The 22,508-nt window shown below is 40.6% G+C and overlaps 1 protein-coding gene across 3 annotated transcripts in view; it reads right to left on the bottom strand.

Moving 5' to 3' along the window:
* FNDC3B (fibronectin type III domain containing 3B) overlaps nucleotides 1-22,508 on the bottom strand; it is a 358,179-nt gene that overhangs the window by 14,653 nt on the left and 321,018 nt on the right. For all 3 annotated transcript variants that reach the window (XM_067738062.1, XM_067738064.1, XM_067738065.1), the window contains exons 23-25: nucleotides 19,779-19,991; nucleotides 7,911-8,077; nucleotides 5,208-5,335 (exon numbers count right to left, since the gene is read on the bottom strand). In XM_067738062.1, coding sequence (XP_067594163.1) covers nucleotides 5,208-5,335; nucleotides 7,911-8,077; nucleotides 19,779-19,991 — 508 coding nt within the window. The remainder of the gene's footprint in view (nucleotides 1-5,207; nucleotides 5,336-7,910; nucleotides 8,078-19,778; nucleotides 19,992-22,508) is intronic.

The following is a 22,508-nucleotide window of genomic DNA, read 5'->3' as shown; positions in this document are numbered from 1 at the left end:
ACCCATTTATGATAAAAACCCTGCAGAAAGTAGGCACAGAGGGAACTTTCCTCAACATAATAAAGGCCATATATGACAAACCCACAGCCAACATCGTCCTCAATGGTGAAACACTGAAAGCATTTCCACTAAGATCAGGAACAAGACAAGGCTGCCCACTCTCACCACTCTTATTCAATACAGTTTTGGAAGTTTTAGCCACAGCAATCAGAAAAGAAAGGAAATAAAAGGAATCCAAATCGGAAAAGAAGAAGTAAAGCTGTCACTGTTTGCAGATGACATGATACTATACATAGAGAATCCTAAAGATGCTACAAGAAAACTACTAGAGCTAATCAATGAATTTGGTAAAGCTGCAGGATACAAAATTAATGCACAGAAATCTCTTGCATTCCTATACACTAATGATGAAAAGTCTGAAAGTGAAATCAAGCAAACACTCCCATTTACCATTGCAACAAAAAGAATAAAATATCTCGGAATAAACATACCTAAGGAGACAAAAGACCTGTATGCAGAAAAGTATAAGACACTGATGAAAGAAATTAAAGATGATACAAATAGATGGAGAGATATACCATGTTTTTGGATTGGAAGAATCAACATTGTGAAAATGACTATACTACCCAAAGCAATCTACAGATTCAATGCAACCCCTATCAAACTACCACTGGCATTTTTCACAGAACTAGAACAAAACATTTCACAATTTGTATGGAAACACAAAAGACCCTGAATAGCCAAAGCAATCTTGAGAACGAAAAATGGAGCTGGAGGAATCAGGCTCCCTGACTTCAGACTATACTACAAAGCTACAGTAATCAAGAGAGCATGGTACTGGCACAAAAACAGAAATATAGATCAATGGAACAGGTTAGAAAGCCCAGAGATAAACCCACGCACATATGGTCACTTATCTTTGATAAAGGAGGCAGGAATGTACAGTGGAGAAAGGACAGCCTCTTCAATAAGTGGTGCTGGGAAAACTGGACAGGTACATGTAAAAGTATGAGATTAGATCACTCCCTAACACCATACACAAAAATAAGCTCAAAATGGATTAAAGACCTAAATGTAAGGCCAGAAAGTATCAAACTCTTAGAGGAAAACATAGGCAGAACACTCTATGACATAAATCACAGCAAGATCCTTTTTGACCCACCTCCTAGAGAAATGGAAATAAAAACAAAAATAAACAAATGGGACCTAATGAAACTTCAAAGCTTTTGCACAGCAAAGGAAACCATAAGCAAGACCAAAAGACAACCCTCAGAATGGGAGAAAATATTTCCAAATGTAGCAACTGACAAAGGATTAATTTCCAAAATTTACAAGCAGCTCATGCAGCTCAATAACAAAAAAACAAACAACCCAATCCAAAAATGGGCGGAAGACCTAAATAGACATTTCTCCAAAGAAGATATACAGACTGCCAACAAACACATGAAAGAATGCTCAACATCATTAATCATTAGAGAAATGCAAATCAAAACTACAATGAGATATCATCTCACACCAGTCAGAATGGCCATCATCAAAAAATCTAGCAACAATAAATGCTGGAGAGGATGTGGAGAAAAGGGAACACTCTTGCACTGCTGGTGGGAATGTGAATTGGTACAGCCACTATGGAGAACAGTATGGGGGTTCCTTAAAAAACTACAAATAGAACACCATATGACCCAGCAATCCGACTACTGGGCATATACCCTGAGAAAACCAAAAGTCAAAAAGAGTCATATACCAAAATGTTCATTGCAGCTCTATTTACAATAGCCCAGAGATGGAAACAACCTAAGTGCCCATCATCGGATGAATGGATAAAGAAGATGTGGCACATATATACAATGGAATATTACTCAGCCATAAAAAGAAACGAAATTGAGCTATTTGTAAAGGGGTGGATAGACCTAGAGTCTGTCATACAGAGTGAAGTAAGTCAGAAAGAGACAAATACCGTATGCTAACACATATATATGGAATTCAAGAAAATTTAAAAAAATGTCATGAAGAACCTAGTGGTAAGACAGGAATAAAGACACAGACCTACTGGAGAACGGACTTGAGGATATGGGGAGGGGGAAGGGTGAGCTGTGACAAAGCGAGAGAGAGGCATGGACGTGTATACACTACCAAACGTAAGCTAGCTAGCTAGTGGGAAGCAGCCGCATAGCACAGGGAGATCAGCTCGGTGCTTTGCGACCACCTGGAGGGGTGGGATAGGGAGGGTGGGAGGGAGGGAGATGCAAGAGGGAAGAGATATGGGAACATATGTATATGTATATAGCTGATTCACTTTGTTATAAAGCAGAAACTAACACACCATTGTATAGCAATTATACCCCAATAAAGATGTTTTAAAAAAAAGAGAATGCTTTACAATTAATACTGTTTGAAAAGAAGTTTTAAGGTTCTTGAAAAAGGCTTGTGCTTGAAACGTTTTTTAAGTGGCAGAAAAGCCAAATCAATATATGCATGCATTCTAATACAGAGTAAAACTTTAGGTGAGGACTTAATACTGTAATAGACAGTCTCATAATTAGAACCAGATGCTCGCCCCACATCATGATAGCTCAACCAAAGAAAGCTAATTACAGAGTTAAAGTCAATGTTTCCAGCAACATATCAGAAAAAGACTTGGCCCTTACCATATGTCGCCTGTAAAAATGAGCTAGGGGAACAGAAGGACACTGTTCTATTATTGGTGATTTTTTTCACCTCAGTTACAAGCATCACTTCTAAATCTCCCCTATGGTGAAGTTTACTGATTCTCACCACTGCAAGTATAAATCACCCTGTTCCTGTGAAACTGCCTCTTTCATGCACGCAAGAAACATTTACTGAGTGCCTAGCTATGTGCCAGACCTGGGAAAATAAAAATGAATAACACAAGCCCACACATTAGTGGATCCTGCCTGATTAGTGCTGTAATTGAAGTATACACAGTGCTTCCTATATAAGCCCATAGATCTGCTGTGGTGTACGCTCTGCACTGATGACCTCTCATTTTCTTTTGCTTTGCCTCTATGCATTCAAAGCCTGTTATCTCTGGACTATAATTATTTTAACCATTACTCTGCACACATAAGATAAATAGATTTCATTCCCTATCTCGTGTCCAGAACAACTGAATGAAGTACTCAAAACATCATGTTTAAGTTAATGTCTATTGAATAGGGAGAAGCAAAAAACTCAGTACAAATTGTCCCTGACTCAACGGTGGCTTTTCAAGTACCACTACCTGCCTTAATCATTTCTTGGTAAATGCAGGAAATACACGGTTACGAGAAGAATGCTAATTCCCCAGCTACTGAGCCCGCCCTGGTGTACTGTGTTTTCACCTACTTTCAACAAGAAACTCTTATTTATAGCTGTTTACAATGAGAAATATATTTTGAAGCATATATGTAATTGTGTATTAGTATTTGTATGTTCATGAGACAAAATATACAACATTAAACAAATAGCAAGATTCAAAAGAGCCAATCTGCCAGTGACATCTAATTTATGAATGTGTATAGATACTGAGTAAACAATGCTTTTTCCATGTAAATCAGCAATCAGTAGGCTTTGAGAAGCAGAACATTTTTTCCAAGAACAGGTTGGAAAAGCATGGTGGTGGAATAAAAAGGTTTATAAAATACAACGATGAACATGCAATGAATGTACTGCTGGCAAGTGAATATTGTTAAGTGTCAAGTGGTATGTTGTAAAATTTGGTAACATTTCATCTTTAGCCATTTGTTACACTGCTATGCGACAGGACAATGCTACTGGTGTTAAAGATGACTAAATCTAGCAGGAAAATCCTCTGCTCTTCATGTGCGCTGAGACTCTGAAACCAGTAATATATTTGTGGTAAGGTGAAACAACTGCACACATAAAATTACTGACTGTGAAGTGAAATATACTGTATAAAACGAGACTGTAAGGTGAAAGGAAACAAGAGTGGTTTTGCTCTTATTTCAGAGGAATGATGGAAACTGGTGAAATCATCCACTGATGTTAATCAATACTGGTGGTGCCTGTCTTGTTTAAAACAAGTTTTTGCAAAATGTGCTTAAAGCAATTCATTCTTTTATCTGGCACTTCATATTAACAAGGTACAGTAAGATTTACTAAAATTTTTTTTGATTCCTTTTACACATTTTTATTTACAAGTATTCTTTATTATTATACGAGGAATATTAACCAGCAAATTAACAAAAACTCTGAATCAAATTATTTTCTACTTGTTTTGTGTACCTGGAGCCTCAATAGTTGAATACAAGGAAGTGTTCGCAAATTATGTTAATGATTCGGAAGGCACTGGCATTTATCTTCAACTTCTTGAGTTTGACATAAATGCATTCCTCTATTAAAAGTGCTGGTAAGGAATGGGTCCTCAGCTTTTCTAATGGAGTGACAATGTTATATTCTGATTTCACATAATTATTAAGTTCCTGGGAACATTATGGAAAGCCACAGAGTCTCTGAATCCTTCACATCCAGTGACAAGATAATGTGTGGCTTTGGAAGAATTAGGATCAAAAAGGGTGTCAAGAACGATAAACCCAAATTCTTTATCTGGTTATTCCAACCACATTCTTTCGTGTATGGGTTTATCATGTGAACTGTATAGCCTTGCTACTCAAACCACGATCCATGGACCAGCAACATCAATGTCACCTGGGAGCTTGAACCTCGACCCCAGACCTACTGAATCAGAATCTGAATTTTTAACAGATACTCAGGTGATCCTATGCACAGTAAAGGGTGACAAGTAGTGACCCAGAGCTTCTGAATCACAGGCCTCAAGGGCTGATAGGTCGTTTTCCTTATCCTTCAATTATAACTTCCATAAAAAAGGCAAACAGACATGGGCTTTAGTAATTAGGCTGACACTACTTCCCTATAAAGAAAAACCACTGGCACTTTAGTTTTCAATACATATGAATATCAAATACAAATACAGAACTTAAAACCCTTCACAAGATTATGCTTGTGGAACTGAAAATTTAAGAATACCACCACATACAAAATAAAATGTAAGCTAGAGCTACTATACCCTAAAGAATTAGGTAATGGGTACAAGTGAGGCAGTGTCTACGACCAATTTTGAGAAAAATGTAGTTCCCTAGCTACTAAATTATTCACCGCAAAGGCAGAGGCAAGGAGCCAGCCAGACCCTGATAGGCCACGCACGTGCCACGCACGCTGGTTCTTACCTGTTTGTACTCAGATTCTCTTCCAACCAATACCTGCAGAATGTAGTTGACAGGATCGCCTTTCATGGGTGGTACCGTCTCCCATAAAATTTCACATGAATTTCCTTCTAACTGTGTTACTCGAGGTGCTGAAATACAAATCCACACATCCAAGCTCAAAATTCAAAGTATCATATGAATAGCCCATATTTTAGTAATATTAGTGAGAACCCAGAGAGAGAGAGAGAATGCTTGTGCCCACCCTGAGAGGGGAGTTTATTTGCCCAGCCTCCTAGAAAACTAGCAGGGTACCCTTTACACAGAGAAGACATTCCATGCCTAGCAAGCCATTGGCGAAGAACCCTTTGCTCGCTGTCCTATTAATAACTATTTGGCCTGGGTTGCATTTTTGTTATTTTTTTGATGGCTAATGAGCACCTTCTATGATTAAGCCCTGTGTTAGGTTCTTTGCGGGATGCAAAAATAGGTACCATAAATACTGCTTTCGAGGAAATGAAGATCTAGTTGAGGGAAGGGGAGAGAAAGGTATGAAACAAGTACAAACAAACATAAATGTAAGGCAGATTAAAATGAGAGGTACAAACAAAATGTTGGGGAGTCCCAGGGGAAGGAAGTCACATCCGTGTGAGAGTCTAAGAAAGGTTTGAGGAGCAGGTGGCATTTGAGGTAAGCCTTTAAAAGTTACCTTACGTTTATATTTTTTAGTTTATTTTTTACCTACTGGACTCATTGTTCCAGATTAAAGTGAACTTATGTTAGTTTGCAGAAAAGCACTTACATGTTGTAGAATTTTTAAATGTTTTCTTACAGCTTATACTGTATCTCTACAGCTTAATTCAATATCTGATATTTTTCCATTTTGTAACTAGCACGTGTAACTGCTCTTGCTGAATGCCCTTATTTTTAATTTCTAATTTTTAAATTTCTAATTACATGAATTCTTCAGAGGCAGTTGTTTCTACTTTCAATTCTGTACAATGCTGTTTCAGAAAAATAAAAGTTGTCTTAAAAAAAAAAGTTTGTATTAGTTGGCCAAAACTACAATTTATGGAAAACTAAATAATCTCATCAGACTAAACAGTCCTCCAGCTAAGACAATTTCCTAAATCTAAGAATGAGAGGAGGAACACCTGATCGTGCGGCAGTGTGAGGACACTGTCCTCCTGAAGAAGGTGTACCACGACCTGCAAGAGCTATCAATTTGGTGTTGTATTTTCCACAGAATGAATCGCCCCCAATAATCACCTTCAGAGGCAAAGGTAGTGCTGGGAAGACCCCTGAAGTTATTTAGCTAATTGGTAAATGTGGCAGGCCTTCCTGTTACAACAACAAACCTATCAGCCACAGCGTGCTCAGGAATCTCCTCTGTTAGAGCCAAAAGGCGAAGCTACACCAAAGGGCCAGGGCATTTACTGCCCAAGTGACCCAGCAAGTATACATCCATTTATACCAGTTATCTTCGTCACATGAAGAAGCCAAAGAGCTTCTGGACCACTGAGGGGCAGGGGAGCAGGGGGAAGGTATTTACCATAAAGTGCCCTGAAAGGAACTATGGGAAACCTTCACAGAATGCAACCAGACTGTGGTCAGACCCTGACCCAGGCCCCGGAGGCCCCGCACCCTCCTGTAACGCACTCCGTGCCCTGGTGTAGCTGATACAGCACCTCTGTGTAGAAGCAGTAAGTCAAATGGCCTTTCTCCTGGGGCCAGACACAGACAGAACCTTCTTAACAAATTGTGCTCACTGCCTAGCCACCCAAGTAATACAGCCAACCCTCACTTTACCCCATGTAAAACCTGGTTCAGATGGGCTGCTTATCTGTCAGCCTCAGAGTCATTTCGGGCAGCAGCTGGATAAAGCAAAGACAGGCAGCAGGGACCCTCACAAGAATCACACTACCGGGGAGGTGAGGGCGCAGGCTCAGGAGCCCATGATGGGCTGGGACTGGGCCCAACGCTAGGTGGGAAGGGCTGAGCCAGCTTTTGCCCTGTTGCTGTCTGCCCGGCTTGGCCAGTCGGCTGTGCAGTGGCTGAAAATGGGAGATGAGGGCTCAGCGGACCCGGTGGAGGGAGAGCCTTGGGGGCGTGGCTTTCGCTCACTCCCTGATCCCATGAAGGGGGCAGAGGGTAAACCAGTCATTCACAAACCTCAAGACAAATACTCCAGGAGGTGAGAACAGGCCACTGCTACAGCTTTCCAGTGAGGGCTGCGGGCTGGAGGAAAGGCTGTGGATGTTGCCTACACCGGCCTCTAATCTACTGATGCACCACAGTCATCCAAAGATGCATGCGAAGCGCTGCAGAGAGACACTCAGACCCCTCGTGGTAACCTGCCATAAGTGCCACATCACCAGGAATTCACCCGCATTCCTAACCCAACATCTGCCGCTCAGGTCGGCTTCTTTTCTTCGTCCATCTATCCCCCGTGGGGAAGAGGCTGTCTCACCATTAAATATCTGTGATAATAATCTACACATACTTGAGAAAAGTCATTACCGGTAGCCCTCTCCCTTAAGGCCTCTCATTTCCCCTAGAGAACCCATTTCTCAACCATCTCTTTTAGAAAGTTCTTTTGATTCTATCTCGCTGATGTGAGAAATATTAGGAGAGCATATTCAAGGTCAGAATCGAGCCTCCTCCTCTTAAATCCCAACATTTCCTCACTCTCACAGAAGAGCATGACTGCATACACGGTCCACAAACCTTTGATGCTGGGGGGGACACTCTTGGTTGTGCTGAAGGTGTAGGTTTCCGAGAAAGGCCCTTCCCCAGCCTCGCTGGCTGCCTGGATTCTGAAGGAGTAGCATGTGAATTCAGTCAGCCTCTGGACCTTATAGGTGTGGCTGGGTCCTCTGTAGATTGAAATAAACCTAGAGAAAGGAGCAGAATCCATTAGCCACCTGAATTTTTATTAGTGACAAGAAATTATGGTACAAATGTGGAACAGATTAGACCAACTTGGTAAATGCTTTTCATACCATCTGAATTAATCATCAGCCAGTTGCTACGTTACTGTTAAGTTTAATGTCTAATATATGCTTACATAAAAGAAAAACACAAATTTAAGAACATATAAAGCTTAGAATGAGATTCCTTTAATTATGTTATAGATTCTAGAGACATCAGTTGTTCATGCTTTTGTTTACTGATAAAGAACAGAAATTTCAAATTTTTCATAATGGCAATATCTATATAATCTGATATGTTACCTTACCTTCTACTATGTACTAGGCAATGAAGTTAATGTTAATTGGGCACCGGAGAAATACAGTGTCCTCTTTACCAGAATTTTCTAAATAACTGAGGTTTAGCTAGAAAATTCTTTACATTTTAACCTTTATCTTTCCAAGAGCTTTCAAAGCCCCTTTCTCAAACTAGTAAGATGACATTTACAATCATAGATCTTTGAGAAAATATGTAAAAAGAAGATATATTTTGCTCAGAATCATCCATCAGCTTAATCACAATAACAGAAAAACAGCACAGGTGGGCTGGACAGTTTAGACTGGCAGCTTCTGGATCCTTCTCCCTCCCATCAGGACTATTTTGTACTTCTCTGCTAAATAATATTTCCATGAGACACAGGCATAAGAGGCATGAGGATAAAGAAAACAGGCCTTACATTTTGAGTGTTTCCCCTCAGGTCTTGGAAATTAATATTTTCACAGTGAAACGGGATTACTTAGAACTGCAATATAACGTTACCGTTTGTCCTTTTATAGTTAACTGTAATATTTTGGAAATAATGTAACTTCCCATAAGTTATCCAGGATCTTCAGCAGATTCAGAATCTGAATCTGCTGGCCCGGGGACACTTTGAGAACTTCTATATGAGTTAATCCAACCACACCGCCTTGTCCCTACACAGGCCAACTGTTTCTCCCAGTTTCTCGGCATCTGAGGACAATCCGCTGTCTTCAAATGCTGCTCGAAGTCAGGCAGTGATAGAATCACACACAATTCAAAATGTCTCTTAGGCTGATTTGGCCTAAGGGTAAGCAGAATTTATGCACTCATTTAGCAAACATTTTTTGAACATCTGCTGTGTGCTAGACTCTGTGTATTCAGAGATGAATTAGACCTAATCCTGTGGGTTAGCTGGTCCTGTGTGCGGGCAGAGTTTTCTGAAGGAGAGCAGCAGCTTTTCCACATGCTAGCGAACATCCCCTCCAGATGGATGGACGGATACAGAGATTAAACAGCTTTTTTACAAAACCTGTCAGTCGATACTTATCTTAAAGTATCCACGCATTAATCAGCCTTTGCAGTTGAGTTCCTGAGCCCCAGTCATTTCACCCATTTAATGTTCCTCTGCTTTGCTGTGTAAGGAAGCACCTTTTACTGAAGAATGAACGTTTTTAATTTCAGGAAAAGACAGAGTCCAGGCTGAAACCCAAATACCATGGTAACCTACTTAGCACTCCTGACACATTACCGCCTTAATGAAGATACCCCTTGCTAATGCTAGAGGCTACTTATTAACTCAGCCTCACCCAGGCTAGAATCTCTAACCAGAGTAATTGCCCTTACTTATACCACAAAATGGAGGTCATGGTGTAAGAAGTAAAAGTGTTACATCTTCATTACAAACTTGCAGTAAAGCCGGGTGTTTAGAGGAGTTTGGAGAGGACTACTAGCAATAGTACTGCTTCCTTGCCCGTGCCCTGCTCTGAGAAGAGTATTTCCTTCTGAAATAAGTTCAGTGTATCTATGTAGGCAGCAGCACTCACATTCACAAAGAAATTTACTGAAGCAGGTTCAGTACTCTAATTTTGTAGTATAATCTAAACTGAGCAAATAGCATATTTTCAAATATTTCAATTTTCAAGTTCATCAAAACCTGCTGTTTTTGGAATAGCTATTTTGTTCCTTTTTCTTGTTTTCCTCTTGTACCACAGCATTTTATTAATCGTTTAAAATTGCATTCCTATTTAGAAAAAGCACTGTGGAACAGGTGATTGAAAAACTTCACAATGAAAAACTTTACAATGTTGCCATTAGTGCATTTGTTTGCCTCCAGGGACAGTGCAATAAAGCTAGTGACAGAGCCCACCCCAGGTTTAAATGGGTTAATACAAGACAAGTGCTTAGAATAGTCTTGACATGTAATAATCACTCAGTATGTGTTAGTTATAATCATTTCATAATGCTGAGAAGACAGCTAACACTGAGGTTATTTTCTTTCCTCCCGGGTGGAGGGTCACCCGTGTGGGGAGAGGCTGCCCTGCACACACTGGCTGTTTACCCTCTCCCACCGGACCTGTCAGTGAAGTGCAGGCAAGAGCACCTCCCTCGCAAGACTGCTGGGATTCAATGTGAAAACTCACGTAAAAGCCCCAGTTCGTACACAGAGTAGCCCTCAAATAAATATCTGTTGATCCTAAGCTTCTTTCTGTACATGCTGACAGTAACTTCTCTTTCAAACAATAAACACCAACCAAAACGAAATAAAAGCACACAAGCCAACACAAAAAAATATAATCCCTCTTTCACCCCAATTCTGTAATTATTTTCCATCACTCCAAGAGGCAGGGGAAGAAAGAACCTTCTTTCTTCAGAGCCAGTGATTTACAGCCAGTTGCATGATGGCCTCTCTGGGAGGCTCCACAGGTTAACACCCTGTGGCTAGAACCACTCGGGGAGGGAATAAAAATATTCCTCAAATATTTGTTTTAAAAAGGCCAACTTAATTTTAAAATTCATTAATAAGTAAGCCAGACGCCTTTGGTGATAGAATTAAACATGCTACACGTCCCAAGACACAATGATTGAAGACTCCACATTTTAAAACAACCAAGGACTCAGAGCTTGGAGCAAGGCTTTGCCATGAAGAGGAGAACAGTGGCCATCCAGCCGTCCCGACGGCTATTCCTCCCCCTTACTATTCCTCCCCCTTACGTCATTCCCTTGACTGCTCAATCCCACGGGGGTGGCCCAGGTGACAAGGGACGCACTATGTGGGGAGTCTGCGCTCCCCTGGGCCACCCCTTGGTCTATGCTGCCTGGTAAACACTGGGCCACCCTTCACTTCTCCCCCCTGCCTCCTCCACACTGTTGGTGTCAAGGGGTGGGGCACGGGGACTTGGATCCAGGAAGACTGGCCATGAATCTCAGCTCCGCCCGTAAGGCTGCCAAATCGCTCGCACCTGCTAACCGTTTCTCCATCTGCAAAACAGGGACAGTATCCACCTCATAGATCGTTTTGATGAGCCAAATGCAGAAATGTGAGGAAAAAGCTTAGCACTGAGCCCGACACGTAGTAAGAGTTCAATACAGGGTACCCAATGGCTCCAGACCCTGCACCATGAGCGCCACCAACCATCCTGATCAGGCTAAGGTGCCCTGAGGATCACTGTGGCTCTCAACTCCCACCACGCAGGCCTTTCTCCAGGTTGCTGGGGCCACAACCAGTTCATGCTGCAGCAGGAGGAGGTCCATCTGAACTTGTCCTGTCACATCTGTTATGGACAGATATGTTATAGACACACAGCTCTCCCCCACATAAGTTAATCTAATCTGGTGACCAAGGAGTGCACATGAAATGCTCACTGTTATTTTTATTACATGAATGCTCCTATGCTATAGAAACATAATGAAATTATATCAATATATAGGTATGGTTCCTAGAATGTAGTTCATGCTCAATAAAGCCACTGAGTAATTTTAGTATCAGTTCAGGCTGAGGCATGTGTAGCCACAGGGATCCTCTGTGGTATCACAGCCCATTATAGGTCTCCTTGGAGCCCTGGGCCCACACTGGCAGTGCCTCTGAGAGGTCTTGTACTCCGTCCTCAACCCCTGCTGCCCATAGCCACATACATCTGGAGGCATCAGCCCCATGACCTAGGGCTCTTGTGAAGGCCAAGTAAGAGGACAGGTGTGGAAACACCTTGGGGCTCCGCTGTGGAGCTGCCCCACTGGTGCAGGGGCTGAAGGTCCAGCGGGTAATAACCATCACTGCAGACAGCAGACTTGAGTTTGAGTTCAGCTTCAACAGCCTGGTGGTCTTCACCTCTATAGCCAAGTAAGCTGTTTCCTCCTGTGTAACATAGGCACGATAACAGTGCTGACCCCCTCAGAGAGTTGTGAGAATTAAATGGGATAATGCAGAGAGAACCCATTACAAAATGCCTAGCACTTGTGAGTGCTAGATAAATATTAGTGGTTACTGTTTATAATAACAAAGCACCAAGGTTCATGAATGATTTACCTAGTTTCTCAGCACTGGAGAAACCTGAGGATGTCCCCGGACGGCATCCCTCTCACTTACATTCCCTTAGACTTTCCGGAGCTGGAGGGAAAGCTGTGCATGTGAATACCATCTACCCTGTCCTGGAAAACCCAGGCGGAGAACCGCTGTGGAAAACAGATGAAGATGGAGCAGCAGGTCCTATAGAAATGCTGGCCACTTATGGAAATTTGGGCATTTTTACTCAGGGAGAGGAAAAACGGAGAGAAATGCTCTCATGTACTAAAACAAATGTTTACTTGGAAGGGGAAGCATAAACAAGGCGGAACGTTCAGTGGGTCACTGAAAGTTTACAGTCTAAATGAATTCTTTATGGCTCTGCCCCCAACTGGCTCCAGCTTTGACTATGTCTTCTTGAAACTAAACACTTTGAAGGTAACAAAAACACGTGGGCTTTTAATTTGGCAGTGTTTTAAAAAAATATTTTACATATCTATGAATACAAAATGAATATGCTTATTCGGCTTGCCTGTCAGAGTACTCCATGGTGGGTGCAAAGAGGTACAAAGACCTTGACCACAATGCAGAGTCTGTTACCTTCATGATGAACAAGTCGATAACTCTCCAGGCTGTTTCTGGACACTTGGGATAATAACTGTCTTATTCACCTGGCAGGAATTTTTCTGAGATCCAAATGAAAGGACCAAGTAAATTCTATGATTTGTTATTAAATATACACTAGGAAGGCAAAACAACAGATTTTTGACATTTTCAAGAAATTCTTTCAACCTCAGTATTTTAGGCTTTAATATTGTGAAAGATAACTTTTTTGCACCGAAGGAAGAAATTCAGACATGTTACATCTTTAAATGTTTTTTAAAATCATTTTAGGGGAAAATGATGATATACAAAGTATTAATTTTAAAATGTTTCCGTAAAACAGTTTTGTTTCAAAAGAAATGTCCAAGAATTCTCTGGATGGAGTATAATAAATTCACAGTAGAAAATAAGAGAGAATGCTGAGGCTTGTATGTTTATTTCCTCGTTGCTGTCCACCCACTGCAGGCTAACAGAAGCCCATTAATATTTACTCTTCAAAGTGATCTAACCTGCTGACCTAAAAGGGCCTATGGTCCACAAACGGCTGCAAATGGCACATTTCAAAACATCACAAATTAACACTCTTAGTAAGCTCAATGTGGCTATATTCCTTAGCAATGACATGTCATTGCCTTTATTTTTTCTTAATTTCCTTGGGCTCCATGGATTGTGTGTGTGTGAATTTCCTACATTACTGAAGTGACGTTTGGGAATGGAGGATGTTCAAAACAGGAATGAATAGTATGTACCCTCCCTCCACAAAGAACACTGAGTCCCGCCATGTCTATGCAGAAGCAGATGGCAGCAGATGGCATCACGTGAGGACACCTGAGGCAAAGAAGATGCTTTTCCAAAACTGGTTCTGATGTTGCCGAGAGTCCCAGTGTGGAGAGTGAATGCTCATGTGTCAAGAGCGATTTCCAAAAGACCAATGAGAAAAGGAGTTAATTTCCTAACCCCCATGTCCCCAGCTCCACATGGCTTGGGAGTAATCAGGCTGCAATATGTTTTGGTTATGATCCTTTTTATGCTCCTTTTCTAAGAAATAAAATGTCACTATAGCTACTGATGAAAATCTGTACATAGAATAAAATTCTTGTTTTTGATCCTTTTTGTCTGCACTGCACTTATTGATATACATCAAAAAAGAAATTTATTTATATTCAAATAAAGGATGACTAGACTCTCTAAAGACCACCTGAGAACCTTGAAACTTTCCATTCTTCTACTTTGCTTTCAAATACGTGCAGTGAATCTCATCTTCAGGCATATTCTTCGCAGAGTCTTCCAAATTTCTGTTAGCCTACTTTTATTTTAGTGGCCTTACCTCAATCTTACCTCATTTAGGAAAAATGGAGAGGAAAATGCTATCCAATTCCATTCTGTTACTTATTTACTTTTAAATAGAAGAAAAAACCATAGTCAGAATTCTACTTCTGGTCTAAATAAGATCTCAAATACTTCATTTACCACTCCTCACCTTGGACTGTCCTTAGAACATTTTAGCCTGAAACTGAGTAAGCTAGCAATACTCTTTATTTTGCAGGATGAATCTTTATGCTCCTTTTTAAAAAAATAAAAATGCTTTTTTTCCCATCAATCAGGGACTGAAGACAGGTATCTTTAGCTTCATTTTGTAAAGGGAGAAACTAAGGCAAAAAGAAGTTAAGGGACATGCCTCTAGTCATCTAGAAACTCAGTAACAGACCTGGGATTACAACAGAGAATTAACACCCCTGTCGAGAACCATAACTGCCTTCTGGTGACTGAAAGCAATATAAAAATGCCATTTATCCAACAAGGGTGGTCATGCGAATTGGGGACTGCTCCACAGAAGCAAAGGAAGCTAATACCGAGGGTCTTTTGTGGGCCCTGAGTTAGTCGTGTTACATCTATTTCATTTAATTCAGCAGTATGCTCTGAGAAATATAAACAGGAGTTTGTTCTGTAACAGGCATACATTAAGAAAGTTCACTCCTGTAGTGCTCATATACCCCGGCCACTTTTGTTAGTTGCCTGGCGTATAATTTTTTAGGGTTTCTTTCTGCAGATTATTTTCCATCCCTCTCTAATAGCAAACAGGCAGTCATACTGTACACATTACATAGTCCCTCCAATTTTGCTGGCTAAAGGTAAAAGTGTCACGGGCACAAGGGCTGAGTTAAAAGGAGAGCAAGTGGCAATTATCCATTCTATTAGAGCCCATCCCCATTTTGCTGGAGGCTTGCTTTAAAATACATTGGCTCTCTGGGTAACCTGAACAACAGATTAACCATAAATGTATTCCTGGAACTTAAGTTCCTCTTGCCTCAGTGCTGAGTACAATTATCAGGAACAGGGACCCACAGGGTCAGGACGAGAATCAGCATCAATTCAAATTCTGTTAGGGCAGCATAACATTTCATTTCAATAACGCAGACAAATGCATCTTCAAAATCATCATTACACATTATAATCTTAAAATGCACGAGCTGATCTTGTTATTCTAATCCCTGTATTCGGTTAGCACAGCATTATGAAAATGTTTACTTTTGGGTATATATTTTTCTTGCATACATAGGAACCAAAGACATTTGGATCTATGCTAGACCTGTTAAGAATAATAGACTTAATCACTCTATAGCCAAACTAACATAATTTTTGTTTTTCTGTTGAAATTAAATAAAAACTCTTGTACTGTCTGCTCATTTTTTCACATTAATTTCTCAGCAAGATAAGCTCCTTACAGACAGGCTACATACTTCACAAGACCTAGCACACTGCAGTAATTTAAAAAAAAATTGACTGAGCAATCATAATATAACTGCTACGGATAAACTTAGTCCTACTTTGAGGTTGCTATGTAAATATGTAGTCAGTGACCTTGGACTGGGAATCTTGTGGGTCAAAATCTTGAATACATGGGAAACAAATGTCCTGATCAAGGGGGAAAACTTTCTACACAGCAATTCCAGGTGATCGGGATGAATTCTAGGTTGACTTACCTTGGGGCAAGGATTTGGGCAAGGTGCCCTTCTGGTATCCCTTTTATCTACATGAAGTAGCCCCAAACTTAAGAAAAAAAAAAAAAAAAAAAAACCAAGTGTAAAAGTTCCAGAATAGAAAGGCATTTACATGGAGAAAGACCCAGGGCATGTTTCTGTTCTCTGGAGATTGTATCCTCGGTTTCCACCCAATCCTGAGTCCTTATCACTGGTCTCCATCCTAAGGCTCTCCAGCATGAGGTTATAAGATTGATTCCCTTTTAAGACTCACCCAACTTGTTACCTTTTCTAATAAGCCTTCTCTGTTCAATTTTAAGCCTAAAGTACATGCCATTCTTCTACCTTCCCTCAACACTCTGTGCATGTGTCAATCTTTAAGCCCTCCACACCATGATTTGCTGTCTCTTCTACCTATCCCCAACCAGACTGTGATCTATTCAAGAACTAAATAATGTAGATAAAGCTCTCAATGCCTGGCACTTTGTAGGTGCTCAATAAATAGTAGTGTCCTTTAGAAAGTCTGAAAATATATTTTTGGCCAAACGGTATACTTAGAAATCTCTGGGTCATTTCAGATTTTTTTGATTATGAGGTATATAAATTAAACATAATAAACCAGCAGATCACAGATGCAAAACCTTAGCGGTTTTGCCCATTAAGTGGTCACTCTTAAGGAAAGTCAGTATCTTTCTTCTTATTTTCTTATTTGTCAAAAGCAGAAATTAAACATGAAGAAAAAAAGAGATAACATTGTCTAATCATTTACAAAACACATCTTTTTATATAGGATTTAGCTCACAAATAATCTACAAAGATTCACTGCTTTAAGGTAAAAAGGTGGCAAGGATCTCAGAGTTCAGCTTCTAGTTCAACCCCTTTGTATTTCATGGATGTGGAAAACGCAGGAGCAATAGTTTAGCAGTTGAAATCAACTCAACTCTTTAATCTGACAATTACCAAGCAGGGAGTTATTCATTTTCACTGTGCTTCTGTTGCAAAACCTGTTTAAAGACTCAGATTTCTTGCATTGGCTGGCTAGGACAGCGACAAGACTCAGACACCACAGCCCTCCTTCCAAATGCCCACAGTGACTGGTGAGACAAGCGTACACGGCAAAAGAAATATTTTGAGAGCTGACAGCTAAGAAAGTACATTAAAACCACCATCGGACCTAACTCTGATTCTCACCTTGGCCACAGCAGGATATATAATATTTTTGCCACATCCATAATAGGAACTTGTTAGTGCTTAATGAAATCAATACACACGCTAAAGGATGTGTACACTTTTCCCCAAAGCCACAACTAGAAACCACTCTAGCAACCACAGTTCAATGAAAAAGACAGCTGTCACTTTGGAAGAAAACACTGGACAGGCCAGATCCAAGTCCTAAAGAACCTCAAGGGGACGAGAACTGACAAAGAGCTGGCTAAGAACAAGTATTATGATCTATCCAACTCAAGGTGTTTCTCGCTGATCTTCACTACTCAAGAGCCAGAGTTAAAGGCTTGGATTCGTGGGGCCATTTTCACTACACGAGCTCAGTTTCGAGACACCAAGGAAGGTCATCTTCAAACTCAAAATAGGTCAATTTCATCCTTTTAAATCCCAGGAAAATAATTCCACAAATGGAATGAGAATTTATTATGTTCTATATTCCTATTACTTTAATAACTTCTGGGAGCACTGACAAATCTAATTTAGAAAAAGATAAATTTGGACTGTAGCCCATAAAATTAAGAAAAACACTGTTCCTAATGGTAAGTTTTCTTAAAATGCCATTTAAATTTAGGCAAGTCATTTATTTGATTACAAGCCAGCCCCCCCTCTTTTTGTTTTCTTTTTTTTTTTTATGAGGAAGGAGCCTGTATTGATTACTAGACTCTGCACTATTTTCTGTCTGGCATATTTAAATGTCTAACAACAGCATTCTTATTTGGACCAGCATTCTTATTTGCTCATGGAGATTTTGTTCTAAGCATCTGTTCAGTTCTCTGTACAAGGCACTTCAGGTAGCTGCCCTGCAGAGGGCAGGACTGCAGCACACTGGGGATAGCAGGTTTGGTGCAAAGCTGTCCTTCCCATATTCTTGGAGGTAATAGTAGAGGCAGCTGCATGGGGAAGTCAGGAGGTGCTGGTTCTGTTCCCAATTCTGCCACCAGCTTCAAAAATGTTCCTGGGATTCATTTCTTCTAAACAGTACAACTAGAAGGTATTTTCTAAGGAAGGTTCTCCCTGCCAACAATGTAAGCCAAAAGCCCAGGAAAAAAGAGACTCATGTACAAATTTCCCCAAATGCTAGCTTTATATATTTATCATGATTTCTGTTAGTCCATAATTCCTGTTCTTGCCAGTAAGGTCAAGGAGTCTCCTACCAGTAAAATAATGAGTCCGTGAAAAATGCATTCCAAAAGCACACAGCACAGTAAGATAAATGGTCTTGTCTGTGAATGAGTATGAATTTAATCTCTAATGAACCTCCCCCAAAGAAGCCTTACCTTCTCTGTCCTTTCTACACTGGGACTCATTCCCAAAAGGACGGTCACTTTTTTTCTTCTAAGTCAAACTATTGTGTTTTCCAGGTTCTCCAATGTCAAGTTCAAACGTTATCTGTTTCAAAAAGCTGTTCCTGATCTTTGCAACCAACCAGTCTCTGCACTTTATTCCCTACGTCTGCCCCCTTCAAACTCCCAGAGCGCTTTTCTCCAATGGCACTAGTGTTCTACGACTATTTGTAGGTTGATATTATGCTTCTGGAGGGGGAAGCAGGGCCTTGCTTTCGTTCTTGAGCTTGGTGTCCCCGAGGGCCCACCCCAAACAGTGCCTTCCACACAGCAGGACTCCACTGAGCTCACGTGAAGCCGAGTACTCGAGTACAGAGCAGAGGTAGAGGTTGGACAGGGGTCTCTGTGCTAATTAGAACCAGGTCCCCATATAAAAGAGCAGGATACTGTGATGCATTAAGGGGAAATAACAGGAATACTTCCACATACACTGGTTTGTGCTTTGGCAGGTATGCACAGGAAGGGGCAGCATGTCTACTCCATCAGGCTGTCTTGGTTTTATGGTCATCTCCTACCTCCTTCAGCTGATTCTCTCATTTGAACTTTTGGTAACAGAACTTTCTGTCATTAACTTTTGCTACGCATCTGAATTATTCCTAAATACAGTTCAGCTGCCCATCTTCTGATCGGCCATTTTCAGAGGAAATAAAGTTAGATTAAATAAATACTATGTGAAAGGCTGTATTTGATTTCTGTAGCCAACAGTGTTCCTGGGCATGGAGTTTTATAAAGAATCTCCTATTTGCTCCAGTTAATTTGATATTATATTGCATTGCCCATAGTTACAGAGCACAATCCCCATCTGTACATCACCACAGCTATTTCAGACGGGTAAACATGTTTGTCCCGATGGTTACTGAATATTTAAAGAGGTTAACATCTTTTCCTGAGTCTTATTTCCCTCTGCACTCGTGACTAATATAACACTATTAAACAGCATGGACTTGAATTCGACCATTTTCTTTTTGGATAATTTCTCTCCATTTTCTGGCTTTATGAAAGAAAAAAACACATATATTATCACATGTAGGGAAATCAGGATCACGAGAATGTTAATTTAGAAAATTCCAAATGGAGAATGGAGGGTGCAACTTTGGGTATAAAACGCAGGACCCAAATACCTAGGGAGTCTTTCAATAAGGACGAAGAGTGCTTCAGAGGACAAATGAACAAGGAAGATTCCATCCCACAACCCAAAGCCATCGAATTTTCGGATGAAGCCTCAGGTCCTTACCTCTTGTTTCTGTCCTCCAGCTGCAGTGTGTACACCGTGCCATCAGCCGCGTGCGTCCTGGCGTTACCGTCTCCCCATTTCAGCTTCAGGCTCTGGGGCCCAGCAGCGGCACATTCGAGCCTAGGAGGCAACGGTGGTAACGGCCGAGTTTTTGCTTTAATGAACTGACTAAATGGTCCAGCTCCAATTTCATTTATGGCCTGAATTCTGATCCTGGAAAAAGGAAAAAAAATCACAAAGGTTGTTGGTTTAAGAAGCAGTGATTCCTCATTTGAAATAAACATTGTGTGGTGTATTTCTTACTTGCCCCTATAAGCAGTGTCATGGAATAAAGGAAAACAAGTTAAAAATAATTCAAGACAAATAGAGAAATGGGCAGCTCGGAAAACAGATTATCTTCTCCATTCCAAAAAATAGTCCCAAAAAACCACATTAGCAAGATATCCCTTAGTTCTTTAATTAGAAAGAAAGAAAGAAAGGAGAGAAAGAAAGAAAAAGAAAGAAAGAATGGCAGAAAAGGGAAGACATACTAAAGACTTCCATATTTTGTTCTAGCCACCCTTCAGCTGCCTCAAAATCAGTTTTAGGATAACAGCTCTTCAATAGCACATTTTCCTCCCCTTTCTCCAGCCTCACCCAACAACCTCTGCTAGTCCTTAACCAGTGCTATGTGTGCAGGCACTGCTGGTAACAGAGTGTCATTCAGATGTGCAATTATCTTAACTGGATGTTTACTATGTGCAGTGTTATGGGTAATAAAGATATACTAACACTGCTCTCATGGTCTAGGAACTGAAAATCAAAGTTAAAATGTATATAGAAAAAATTTCCTATTATCATTCCTATTTTTCTTGTTCCTCTACTTCCTTCTAGTTGATTGAAAAAGTTCTCCAAGGTCATCACACAACACATTGATGGCACTGCTCCACCTTCATCCTCAACACTCCTTCCCGCAGTGACTGCATGTTATTGAAGCTTGTTTCCTCCTGGCACTGAGTGGCCTGCAGACCCCTGCAGAGGCCTTTCTGCTCTGCTTCTCGGACCAAAGGTCTCACACTAGCTCCCACCCCACCCTCTGCTCTTCCTCTCTTCTTCTGTACAATATGGACAGTCCTCTCAATAACTTCAGCATTCCACAGCTTCATCCACTTAAGATCTTCCCCAGGTCTGCCTCTCCTCCATCTCTTCATGCCTCATTACTAGGCCTCTAGTAGAAACTTTCACCCAGATCCCTTGCTAGGTACATAGGCATCTTATTGGGCTGAATGAGCAGTGTGGTGTCACTAGTTCTAAAAGTTTCAACATTTAAACTTGATTTGAGTTTGAAACAGTGTTTCAAAACACATGATAATAAAAAATACAGTCAAAGAGAAATTCTCAGGAAACAGATCAGTTTAAAATATTGTTATAATTTAGTTTTATGTACTTCTCACTTACAGCAATTATTGCTTATATCTAAATAGAAAATATCATTTAGGTATTACAATACCTTAATCCATCATATGACCTCAAATTAACCTTAATTCTTCAAATTTAAAATTACATAGTTCAGCAAGTCAATCTAATGACACATCTGTAAATTGTTAAGAAGAAAAAAAACCAATAGACTAATTCCAGGTGAGATGGAGTAAGCACACTCCACCGTCTCTCCCACTGAATGCAGCTATTAAACCTGGACAAAATAAACAGAGCAGCTATTTAAGAAGTCCAGAAAGGAAATAGCAGCTGAAGGATTTGGGGAAGAATTTGAACTATCACCAAACCAGCAGCGAATTTACCATTTTTCCCCTCCTTTACTCACTGGATTAGACTCAACGGCGCAGCCTGAAATCCAGGAACAGACATTTGCATGGGCAGAGAGCTGCCTGGCTCAAAAGAAAGCAAAGAGTCTCTGAATGGGAGAAAATTCCCCCATTCCTCTTTTTTTATTTCTTTTCTACACTGTCTCATTCTCCAACCCTTAGCCAGTTCCATCATATTAAAAGTCTAAAGAAGAAAAACCACATGATCATACTCATTGATACAGAAAAAGCATCTAATGAAATTCAACATATGTTCATAATAAAAATTCCCAGCAAACTAGGGATAGAAGGGAAATTTCTCAACCCAAAAGGGGCATCTATAGAAATACCTGCAGCTAACATTACACTTAACGGTGAAAGACTAAATGAAAGATCAGAACAAAGCAAGGATGTCTACTCTCACCACTCCTATTTAATGTCAGGTACCAGTCCCAGCCGGTGGGTGTGGGAAAAAAAGCACAGAGATAGGAAATAAAGAAATATACTGCAAGACACTGCTGAGACTATTGAAGATCACCTAACTAGACAGAGATATACTGTGATCATGAATTGGAAGATTCTACACAGAAAAAATGTCAATTCTTCCAAAACGGGATCTATAGATACAATGCAATTCTAATAAAATTCCAGCAGGATTCTTCTTAGTAGATATAGATAAGTTGATTCTAAAAGTTACGTGGCAAGACAAAGGAACTAAAATCGCTAACACAAATCTGAAACATAAGAATAAAGTTGGGGGCTTCCCTGGTGGCGCAGTGGTTGGGAGTCCACCTGCCGATGCAGGGGACACAGGTTTGTGCCCCGGTCCGGGAAGAGCCCACATGCCGCGGAGTGGCTGGGCCCGTGAGCCATGGCCGCTGAGCCTGTGCTCTGCAACAGGAGAGGCCACAGCAGTGAGAGGCCCGCGTACCACAAAAAAAAAAAAAAA

The sequence above is a fragment of the Pseudorca crassidens genome, chromosome 5 (genome assembly GCF_039906515.1).
Source record: "Pseudorca crassidens isolate mPseCra1 chromosome 5, mPseCra1.hap1, whole genome shotgun sequence".
Classification (NCBI taxonomy): domain Eukaryota; kingdom Metazoa; phylum Chordata; class Mammalia; order Artiodactyla; family Delphinidae; genus Pseudorca; species Pseudorca crassidens.
Note: the sequence above shows the minus strand (reverse complement) of the source record. Positions and strands in the feature narration are given on the sequence as shown.